The 12,267-nt window shown below is 40.3% G+C and overlaps 1 protein-coding gene across 1 annotated transcript in view; it reads left to right on the top strand.

The window, feature by feature from the left end:
- The first annotated feature begins 666 nt into the window (after positions 1-666).
- Positions 667-12,267, top strand: part of SERINC4 (serine incorporator 4) — a 35,826-nt gene continuing 24,225 nt past the window's right edge. The window contains exons 1-6 of the mRNA XM_072148405.1: positions 667-1,261; positions 2,595-2,762; positions 4,344-4,522; positions 6,864-6,943; positions 8,600-8,693; positions 11,287-11,498. Coding sequence (XP_072004506.1) covers positions 1,175-1,261; positions 2,595-2,762; positions 4,344-4,522; positions 6,864-6,943; positions 8,600-8,693; positions 11,287-11,498 — 820 coding nt within the window. The 5' untranslated portion in view covers positions 667-1,174. The remainder of the gene's footprint in view (positions 1,262-2,594; positions 2,763-4,343; positions 4,523-6,863; positions 6,944-8,599; positions 8,694-11,286; positions 11,499-12,267) is intronic.

The following is a 12,267-nucleotide window of genomic DNA, read 5'->3' as shown; positions in this document are numbered from 1 at the left end:
AGTCGTCTGACAGTCGGGTGTTCGTAAGTTGGGGGGCAGCCTGTATATAGTTTTACTGTATTATACTTATTAAAGTCCAAGAGTATGCAATTGATGAGTTCTCTGTAGTATTATTCACATCGACAAGGGATCATATCAAGCTCTGTTTCAAGTCAATCATTTGTCTACCTATGGGGAAATTAATATTGTTAAAGGGGTTGTCTGGTGGTTGAAATACGTGGCTGCTTTCTAACAAAACCGCCACCAGACCTGACCTTGGTACTGTATTGCAGCTCAGCTGTATAGAGACGATTGGAGCTAAGATGCAATAACATGCACTACCCATGGTCAGAAAAGGTGTGTTTTTGGAAGAAAGTAGCAATGTTTTCAACCTTTGACACAGTTAGTGAAGGTAAATAGTAGACCATAATATAAAAAAAATGTTTGGGTTTTAAAATATTATATTCAAATCATGGTGAGGCACCATCTTAAAATTAACGGAAGTGTCATTAGATGTTCTTTATACTAGATTTTTTTTCCTGTGACTTGCTGGCACGCAGCACATGGTATGTCTGTGTGATATTCACAGCCATTGCATTGCTTGGATCGTCATCTTGAAATGTAACTAACTGGCTTTGAACAAATCCTATTTCATGTACTGAGCCTTTCCTAGCCCTCCCCCACCTGTGCAGATGGTAAGACGCACACTGACTTTGTCCTGTCAATTAGATACTAATCTTTGTTTTATAGCCTTGTCTATAAGGGTGATAAATCGCCAGCATGGCTCCTCAAGACGCTAAAAAGAAATTACTGTATTACTGAGGAAATGACAGAAAAGGTGGCGGAGCTGTTACTGACACATACATTGACATTAGTGTTATCTTTGTATGTGGAAATAATGACTTGTAGATAGGATCTCCAGGAAGAAATCTCACCATGAAAGAAGGAGAACAACACCAGCTTATGTTCTCGGACATCCTGTGGTACTGTAATTTTGGAGGAACGTCTTTATTCAATAACCACTAAGAATCCTTTCCACATAAGAAGAATTTCATGCATTTTACTGAGATAGAAAAAAACTTCATTTTCTTGGGACATTTAGCTGCTACAACCAAGCTGTCAAGATGTGGAAGATGCTACCATGTAAGGTGAAGATCTGTCGATTGTAGAGACCAGACATCAGTCAGCAGCAATTATGAGGTTGATGGATGAAATGGCTGTTCGGAAAGCCCTGAGGAGGAACAAGCTATGCAAGGATTTCATCAATTCTGTCTCCTACCAGGTGAAGTTTTGAGATTATCTATGTTCTTTTTAAATAGTATTAGAAGATTTGTAGTTTAAAGTCGTTTTGGTGCATAACATCACTTTGTGTGCATTGAAGTTGACTAAACTATTATTGCACAGTGTTATAGGGTCCACCACCAGGTTGTTTTTAGCTAAGGCCCACATACAACTAGGACCAGGCCGTGGCATCGGTACATATGCACATTTGCAAATCAGTGCCACAAAATAGTTGAAATATTATGTTTTCTCCCTGTACCGTGTGTCATCTGCTCAATTCTTGTCTTTCTTTAGCCATGTACCTCTTATTTAAACAAGTTACGTCTAGGTTCCCCTAAACTGGTGATCATCCACTGTGCTACCAATATAAAGTAATTTTTGAGGTGACTAGGACTACCACTGAGACATTGTATGGACCCTCTGGGAAACACAGGCTCAACAATTCCAACTTACATGTATTTGATATGATGACCATGCACATGATCGTGCTCTCTGTAGACTGTTGACTGAGCTTAGCTGTGTTACTGTGCTTGTCATCAACAGTATAATTTCCTGAATGGATCATCATAATAATATAGTATATATAATAATAATACTTTATTTAGCGCACACAGATCTCCACAAAGCATGTCAGATTGGTCCTTGTCCCCATGAGGCTCACAATCTAAACAACCTAACAGTATGTTTTGGAAACCGGAGGAAATCCACACAAACACGGAGAGAACATACAAACTCTTTGCAGATGTTGACCTGGGTGGGATTTGAACCCAGGACCCCATTGCTGCAAGGCAGAAGTGCTACTCACTCAGCCACCGTGCCAGACAAGCTGGCAATATGTTGCAAAACAGACGTCTGCACATCAAAACACCAGTGTAAATTTTCTAATACCTGTACTTGCTGTCGCACAACTGTTTTAGAGCTGTAAAAGGCAACTGAAGATGCAACTTTTAGTGAACCTTACGGCTGTGGAAACTTACTACTAGTCATTTAGATTCTGCGTGGTCACCCAAGGTTACACGTGGCTCTACAATCTTCATGTTGCGTGACAAAAGTTGCTGTATAGCCCTATCCTTAGGGATTACTGTTTAATTTTTGGTAATAGGTCAAAATTCCCATGTGACTTTGAAGTCTAAGAAAGCCTCGGAAGTTGCAGGTGTAAAATAGTTGCATGACAGCAGGGAGCAGACAATGTTTATTGTTACATGAGACACATTACTGTGTAGCGCTAGTCTTTGTCTACATAAAGATGGGTATGTAGACAGACTCATAGTGTAAGAACAGCGTTCCCTTTACATCTTCCTACACTAATCTTTTTATTTTTATGATGTTTTTAGATATGCTGCTGCTGTGGGCCTTCTCCATGCTCTTTGTGTTGTGCATGTTTTCCTAGTATCAAAGTGTCTACTGGTACCAGACTGCTCTACACATTTTTCCACATTTTAGCCTCCACCGTCTGCTGCCTCATGCTTTCCAGGAGGGTGTCAGAAACTGTCAAGGAACATGTGAGTAAAGGGTCGGGTGCTGAGCCAACTGATGGGGCGTCTGGACATTAGGATACCAAACTATAATAAAAAGGAGACCCCATGTGTCCTTTTAAATGGAGCAGAAAATCACTCCTTTTTAATCTAATCTTTTGGTAATTTCTTAAGAATAACTGTCGTACATGCCTTGCTTCACATGGGTGGAGTTTAAGACACTTTTTAGACCCTTTTACAACTAGTACAGCAAACGGTCATGATCTCAAAAAGGGGTTGTGACTGTGAAGGGAAAAAGTCCATGGTGGTCATTTATTTAAATTTTTTTCTCCTCTGTTTCTCTTTAGTTTTGTCTTTTTTGTTGTATTGTGTCTTTTTTGTGCCTATTCTATGGGTTGTTTACAATTTGAGAAGTTTTTTTGCTTGTCTCAGGTTTGTCCGGTTTATAAAGTGGTTAAATTGCTCTCATTGATGGAGAAAAAAGGTTTGAATTGCACCAAATTAAAGCAGAGAAGGGAAAAGTGAATTCACAATTTTAGGCTTCTTTCACACAAACGAATGCTATGTCTGGACCACGACCTGGGTGTTTCATACGTTTGGCTGGAAAAGTGGAAGGGTGAGTGTGCTAAACCCCCTGTCCACAAGGACGCATGGTGCCCAGTTGTACGTATGGGAAAAGATAGCGCATGCTCTATCTTTTGACAGTACGGTACAGTGACACACATTGTGCTCACCGTTTTGCTGCCGGACGCCATAGGTGTCTATAGGGACAGAGATTTGGGGGCAGATATCCATCCCCAGAACACCCATGTGAAAGGGGCCTTAATGCTGTAAAAAACTCGTTAAGATAAGAACAGAAAACAAAGAGAAGAAACTAAGATAAATGTGTTAAAACTTATCAAATTCACCAAAATTTTGGTACAGTTTCCTGGTGTAACCAAGTCAACTAATTGGTAGTGCAAATTACGACTAGACAGTCTTAGAGTGGCTGGTCACCAATGAGAAACTTTAGGGTCATCTAGGTAAGTACAATATTAGTAAAGTTTTAGTGGATACCCATTTTAAATCATGCCAGATTTATCACCCACCATCAGACACTCCGAAAAAATCTGCCACATAAAAGGCCACAAGTACATAAATAATGGCAGTGAGCCAGCTATTATTCACTTGGTGGCAGTGCGACCGAACTGGGTGGCAACACCTCAAACTATAGAGCTGGTCCTTATTCCTGTCCCGATGTGCGGAGCAGATGACTTTGCTCCTATGGAGAATGGAGGGTTGAGGATCAGTCACTACTCCCATTTTCACTCATCTGCAACGAGACCTGTATGCGACCCATTTTAACCACACAGTGGTATGCATGAGGCCTAAGAATGTCTAGTCATTATTCCCAACTCCTTTTACTTTGAGACTCTTTTCATAAATCTGCTCCATTATGTTTATTGTTATGTCTATATACAGTATTCAGCGTTAGTGAAAATGTCACTTTTCTCTATTTTATTACATCTCATGGCTGGTGTACTTTGCATAAAAATTACCCCCCCCCCCTCCATCACAATGTTTGCCCATTAGTATATCTGATTATGTATTTCCTAATCTCAATGACAGGTGCCTTGGATTTCTCTCCTGTGCAGTCATTTACCTGGTGGTAATGACTGTGACATTCTGGTTGGGTATACTGCCGTTTATCGAGTCTGCTTTGGCACTGCGTCCTTCTATTTCATCCAATCAGTTTTCCTTATCAATGTGAAGTCTACACAGGAGTTCAGAGCCATGGTCCACAATGGGTAAAGTTTAATACTTTGTTATAAAACCAATGATTTTTGGCCTACCTAAGATGTAATTTATCTTCTAATCCTAGATATTCTTTCCCTCTATTAACCCGTTTAGTTCTGAATATTTAGTTATAATGAACAAGGAGATGATAAATTAGTTTGAATATTGGATAAAATTTAACTATTTTAATTAGACTGGTTAATTATGGCTTGGCTATATAAGGGCTCGGGCCATTTGCTGTTTTTTGCGGCCCACTGACATGAGTGGAGTGAGCATTTTGTGCATGAGGCCTCAATGTATAAGTTACCCTACAGATGTCTATAGGAATAAAGCAATCCCTAATTTGCTCTACAGGACAGGGAGACAAAAATAACAACACCCTGTGGATGGTCTTAGAAGTCAACATGACTTCTTTGCTATACACATATGTTTGTATAGATACCATCTTAAACACATTTTGTATAAAAGGCATTTACAAATGGCATTTACAGGCGGTCCCCTACTTAAGGACACCCGACTTACAGACAACCCATAGTTACAGACCGACCCCTCTGACCTCTGGTGAATCTTTCTGAATGCTTTCCTATAGTCCCAGATAGCAATAATCAGCTGTAAGGTGTCTGTAATGAAGCTTTATTTATAATCCTTGGTCCCATTACAGCAAAAAATGTTTAAACTCCAATTGTCACTGGGACCAACATTTTATTTGTCTGGCTCTACAATTATAAAATATACAGTTTCGACTTCCATACAAATTCAACTTAAGAACAAACCTCCGGACCCTATCTTGTACGTAACCTGGGAACTGCCTGTATTTCAAGATAACATGAAAATAATCAAAGATTAATAACCTGTAAAGTAAATTCATATTTCAATAACATTCATAAGAAATAAGAAGAACCATGACTGTAGGACACACTTTGTTTCTTGGTGATTGTTTGGGTATGTTGAAATGTGGGTTCTTCTGGCTGTTATAAATAGTCGTCACTAAGGCTTCTGGTGAAAAAAAGGCAAAAATAAACAAAACATAGATAAGAATAAAATGCTGAAAATTCAGCGATCAAGTTGCAGCTACCTTGAAAACAAGTAGCTTCCCTATGCTCAGCTCAGACACTATGCACTAGAGCAGTGATGGCAAACCTTTTAGAGACCGAGTGCCCAAACTACAACATAGACCCGCTTATTTATCGCAAAGTGCCAACACAGAAATTTAATTTGTGATTTATACCCCCTTCTCTGTCACAGCTTTCATTGATACCAGCACCCTGAGGACACCAATAAAGCAGAAAATAGTCCCAGGTAGAGCCGTCACTTTAAAATAGCTCTGTGCACAGCAAGTCCTGGGCTGTCTGGGACTGCAGGAAGATACCTGGAGTCATCTCTGGTGATGGCCTAAGTGCCCACAGAAAGGGCTCTGAGTGCCACCTCTGGCACCAGTGCCATAGGTTAGCCATCACTGCACTAGAGGAACTCTTATGTATACATAGTTGTCATTAAATACCCAAAGATTCTCAGACTTCTAGTGGGAGATTTATCAGTGCTTCTGCTCCCGTTTTCTGGGATAGAAGCACTGAAAAAGTCGCCATTTCTTGTGCACTGCAAAAAATTGTGATTATTCTGGTGACTAGGCCACCTTCTCGCCATATGGTTTATGGAGGGGGCGTGAATGGGTGCAGCTGCAGGGCTATGATAAATCTCCCCACTTGAGTCATAAATGAATACACCTTTGGGTTGAAATTTTCAAAACAAGTATCACAAATAAAAAACATTTTATACATTGTGTATTATACATACAGCAATACTAATACTATCCTTTAAATATAAAAAGGAGCTTACAGTCAACAAAAATAACCAAATCATAATATTCAATTCAATATCCACCCCTTATAGTGTATAAGTATGTGAGCTGCACCTAAAGGGATTGACTTAAAAATCAGCAAATTATTTATATTGTTTGTGAAAAGTTTTACGATATTCCATAATAGTTTTTGTATCAATTCTTCTAGATCCTCTAGTTTAATAGATCTCCTCTTGCTGACGTTCAACAGGAAATTTTATTGTTTGCTTCCTGTGGATAAACGGCGGTCCATGGTCATGTGATGTCACATGGGTGCACTGCTCGTTATAGAGAGTAACCAGATATGTGTATTATAATGAGCCCCTGCACCTGTGTGACATCAAATGACAAGGGCTGGTGTTTATCCACAGTAGATCTAGTGCGGGTCACAGAAAGCCAGAAATTGGCTGGGACGGGGAGATACTTGTGGTTTCCCCCCCAGTACCATAATGAATCTCCCCCATTGTATTTTGCTGTGATGGGGATTTTGGTAAAATTTTTATTATGTTTCATAGGTTTTGGTGTCTGAAGTTCCTGATTTTAGTTGGAATGTGTTTTGCTGCATTCTTCATTCCCACTGAGTCTTTCATACGAGGTAAGACATATCAGTAATACTGGTCTGAATAACATAATTTAGGCGAGTTAAAGGTACTTTAGAACTATCTACCATTATCTAAAAGAAATTACTGCAACAAAATATGTAGCCTGTGACGTTCATAGAGTAATGAGCTCACAGATCCCTGACCTGCTGGAAGTCTGCCCAGCACAGATTGTCACAGGATGTTCAAAGACCCGTGGCTAGAGATGAGTGGACCCATAGTTTTAGGTCGGGTTTGTCTGCGCGACCAGGATTACTGGCTGTTTGGCTGTAAGGTGATGCCCCTTGTTATTGGCAACATCCATGATTGGCCAGGGGCCAAATCTGGAAATACGTACGGGTTGTGGGGAGAAACCTGAGCTAAAACTATGGTTGTGCTTATCTCTCCAAGGCAAAAGGTATTTTTGTCAAAAAAACAAAATAATACAAACACAAACCCCACAAAATACCATAGACCAGTGATGGCGAACCTTTTAGGGACCGAGTGCCCAAACTGCAACCCCAAAGCCCCCATATTTATCGCGAGGTGCCAACCAAAAAGCAGTAACTTATTGCTCCCTGTTCTTCAACAACGTTCAATCATATTGGCCTCCTATGGACACCAACACAGTAGAAAAAAAAGATGGAAAATTTGCATCATTGTAGCTTCTTTCCCTCTGTACACAGAGAATCAAAGTGGCCAACAGGAGGTCCTCCAAAGATAATTTGGCACTGACTACACATTCCTCTCTTCCTACAGTGCCATTTACCAAGTATGTAATATCACTAAAAGTAGCATCTTTTAAGTTGTTTGGAACTGCTGGGTGTGCTTGGGTGATGGCCCGGGTGCCCACAGAAAGAGCTTGGAGTGCCGCCTCTGGCACCCGTGCCATAGGTTCGCCACCACTGCCATAGACCCACCCTGCACACCAAGCCGTAGGAGAGAGCAACACATGCGAAATTGTAGAAGACAACAAATATCAGGTAGCCTTGCTGTATGCAGGCAATTCAGAATGCGCTATAACATCAGAAATTTAACCTAAAATTACAGCATAAAAGATTGTAAGAGCAAGGAAGTTTAAAGGGAACCTACCACTATGATTCTACCTATAAAGGAATCGTAAAGGAGCTGCGCGCTCTTGCCCGAGAAGCCGACGAGTAGCGGGCCGAAGATGTCGGGGTAGGAGGAGAAAAGAGTCTACTGGGGCGTGGAGTAGCCGCAATGTGTAGCCTCATGTCCAGCTACTCTACGCCCTAGTAGCCGCTTTAGAAAATTTACATATCAGGGTATTAAAGATTTTAAAAAGATACCTGGGACATGAGGATTAGCTCTGAAAGGGCTATCCTCACGTCCCATACATGCACCTACTACACGCTCTACCTTTACAGAGTTGCGTTTTAGATCTACATATTTTTTCCTGATGTTTTGGGGGCAGAGCATCCAGCCAGTGGACAGCAATAAGCTTTAACTGCCTCAGTAGTGTGAAAGCCACATGTTAAATGATAGGTAAGTAAATTGACCCAAAGTTATAACGTAATTACTATAATAAAATATTTTTTTGGGTAATACAATGTATGCTCTTACTTTATATCGATATCTATATAAACATTTCTGAAAATGTTTAAATGAAGATGGTTCCACATTAAAATTACCCTTGGCATTTGTCTTTGCAGTGTGGCATTATGTTGGCATGTGCGGTGGCTTCTCTTTTGTTCTCATCCAGCTGATACTTATAACAGCATTTGCACACACCTGGAACAAGAATTGGTAAGATTTTTCTCTTCTCAAATACCAAATGTTAATATTTTTTTTAGTTTCAAAGTTGCAGTTTCAATAGAATATCACCACAAGGGGGCAGTGGAGACATTTTCTTTAAAATCTGCATTTTGCATATATGACTAATAGATTTGAAATCCGTGTTTTTTTTTTATTTTTTGTTTTTGAATCAAGTAATTTTTATTAACAAAATTGTTTAACGTTTTACACAAATATGATCACATAGACCACAAAACAAGAGAGGTACACAAATACAATCAGAACTTCCCCTACACTCCTCCCCTCTCCCTGGCGAAGGGTGTCCGAGAGATACTCTGTGAACCAGGTTCTTTTGCATGGGACTGTAATGAACAGGAAAATAATAAATAATCATTCATCAAAGCATTGTTGGTAAGAGACTCATTTCCCCAACTTTGTATAAGAAGATGGATTTCCCTAAGCAGAACAGGGGACAGTAAACCTGGAGTCTGCAACCAAGATCACCATTGACTCTCAAACTTTTTCATTGTATTTGCCTTGGAATAAATATATTTTAATTTTTTGGTGTGATTAATATGCTTTAGCAATTCTTGATATTTAGGATGAGACGCATTATGCATTGGGATGGTACCCCATTTTGTGTAAGAGTACAGGAGTACGATATACATGTAGTAGAAACAGTTGAGAATGTCTGTATGCTACATTCAGGGACATGGTAAGACACCTGACCACTTTTCAAACTTTGTCAATGTCACTAACCCATTTATCCTGGGGCCCTTTAATTGATCTAGGAGTAAAATAACTGAGTATCTGTCTATCAAGGAAGGAAATCAGTCTGCAAGCGGGACCAACCGTTGCCAGCATATTAAGCATATTACATTTGTGAAAGCTCAAAGTCAGACTGCAGCTGCTGGGATGATTTTAGGACGATTGCCTGATATAATTGAGCAATGCAGAGCACTCCCTTCTGCATCCAGGACTCGACAACTCCCCCCCCCCCCAGTTAGTACAGTTCCCACATACCAGGTATACTCCAGATTGGAGTGTATTTTGTGATGCCCATTATATCTTCCAACTGGTGGCATTTCCATCATATATGTTGTATTTGGTGCAAAGTAGGCAGCTCACCCAGGTGAAGGCTAAACATATGCACCTCTATAATAGTGGTCCTTCTCCCAAAATATGTCTCAAATTCGATTGGTGAAGTCAGTTGCGGAAGCTGTACACCTTCCCTTACAGTGTTTCAGCTGGGCTTCTAAAATGTAGAACAGAGGAATGGGGACAGGTAAACAAGCATTTTCGTTAGATAATTGGATAGATGCTAATTTAATGCATGGTACACCTCTGTCCCAAATGAATCCCCCAAATAAATGATTTGTGTTATGGAAGATGTGCTGAGGTATCCACACTGGGGAGTTCTGCAGCACATATAGAAAAATGCTGCATCACAAGCATCTTAAAGGACATCTACCACCAGTGTCAAGGTTTGTAAACCAAGCACACTAACATACTGGTGAGGGCCCCCCTCTGGCAGGATCTGCTCCTCTTTTTAGCTTTTTATTACCTGTTTTTTACAAAAAAAAGGATTTTAAAATTATGCAAATGAGCCCGAGGGGCTCCACGCTCCATAGGTTTTAATAGAGCCTGGAGCCCCTCAGGCTAATTTGCATATTTTTAAAAGCCTTTTATTCTTAAAAAGAAGGGGATAAGAAGCTTAAAAAAGTGGATACTGCCCAAGGGGGCACACACACCAACATGTCAGTGGGGCTTATTTACTTAGGTCCCATTTTTAGGGATATGGGCCGCTGGGACAGGTATTTAGAAGGGGACTTTGTCGTACGCAATCGGGGGGAGGGGGGGTGTCGACCCAACTGTTTCGGACTGAGCGCGGGATTTAACCTACAATTTGTGTCGCAAGACAATGCACTTACATGCACCAGGAAGAAGAAGGTGAACTCTGGGGGACCTGAGTGGGATAGCGACAGAGCAGGATATCGGGTACACAATAGTGAATTGTGGCAGATGCGTATTCTGGTATCATTCAGGTATCGCGCAGGGCAGGTAAGTAAATGTTCCCCAGTGTGCTTGGTTTACAATCCTTCATCCTGGTGGTGGATTGCCTTTAAGCAAACTAATTCTCCCTACCATTCCTAACGGCAACAAGTGTTTTTTTTTCCACTTTATTCACTTATCATTTAACATTAAGCCTTCAGTCATATATCAGTCATATAATATGGGTGTCCATCAGTTTTGAGAGACGTAATAGCAAAGCTTTGTACTCTATTTCATTTGTGATTTTTGGTAAACGTCACAATGAGGACTCTGCTAGGAGCTTCCAACCTGCATTTGAAGATATTATTTGCCAAATTTATTTGGATAGTTGGGGAAATAAGAGCGACCAGAACAAACCTATATACAAACTCCATGTCTGTAGTGTCATAGAGGCCGATTGTTAGGAGATGTTTGGTAATAGATGAGAAACATGTAAAAAATCATTCTTCCTTTTGGGGACACTCTCAGCATTGCAACCTATTAGGGTGTAGTATTAGTCTAAGTATATATTACATTACCATATAACAGTAGAAACTAACTTCTATCTCCTCAGGCTAACCGGTGCATCTAAGGACAAGCGTTGGTATATCGCTGTCGTGGTTGCCACATTGCTCTTCTATTCCATTGCCTCACTGGCCTTCTATTTCCTATACACATACTTCACCCATCCAGCTGGCTGTCTCCTGAACAAAGGACTGATAAGCATTAACATCAGCTTGTGTATACTCATGTCATTCATTTCCATCACCCCATGTGTACAGCTCAGTAAGTATATAGCAGGGATAACTGCACTGGTAGTGCTGGAACTGACACATGCTAGATACCAGTTCTGCCTAATGGACCGCTTTCATTTTTGTGGTTTCTGTTTTGCTGTCCATCATTTTAACAGAATTAAGGGGTTTTTTTTTGTCCAAATATGTTGAGTTTTCAACACACGTATGAATCTAGTCATATACATTACTAGCAAAGATTTAATACGCATATTGTCTATTAATTCATTTCTATAGCTATCAGTTGCACCAACACATTTCATATCACTGTGCAGATCACTGGTCCTTATGGAGTTAGTAATGTAAATTCCATTTCATGAACATCCACCCTTTAGAAAGTACAAATTTTATTAGAAACAAATTAACCTAGCAGTATGTTTTTATGATGTGGGATGAAGCTGTAAAACCTGAAGGAAAAACACCTGGATAACACATAAACTCTTTACAAATGTTGTCGTACCAGTCGCCTGCATACTAATGTGCAATATCTGTCTCTAACACATTGCAGCTTGTGTGAGCAGACCACACTGCTGTCTGTATGAGCCCATAGAAATACATGGGACGTGTGCTAGCCATCAGGGATGAATTTAAACTGTCTGAGGCGAGCAATATAGAATTGCGCCCCTTCATCTCAACCAGAAGTAATGTATCAGATCTTTTTTTTTTTTTAACTAAATGGGTTCTTCGTGCAGTTTCTCACACCCATACTGACATTGGGTGTGAAGAGACACAGCTTTACAGCAGGTGACTTCCACCCTGGTGCT

The sequence above is a fragment of the Engystomops pustulosus genome, chromosome 4 (assembly GCF_040894005.1).
Source record: "Engystomops pustulosus chromosome 4, aEngPut4.maternal, whole genome shotgun sequence".
NCBI classification, from domain to species: Eukaryota; Metazoa; Chordata; class Amphibia; order Anura; family Leptodactylidae; genus Engystomops; species Engystomops pustulosus.
Note: the sequence above shows the minus strand (reverse complement) of the source record. Positions and strands in the feature narration are given on the sequence as shown.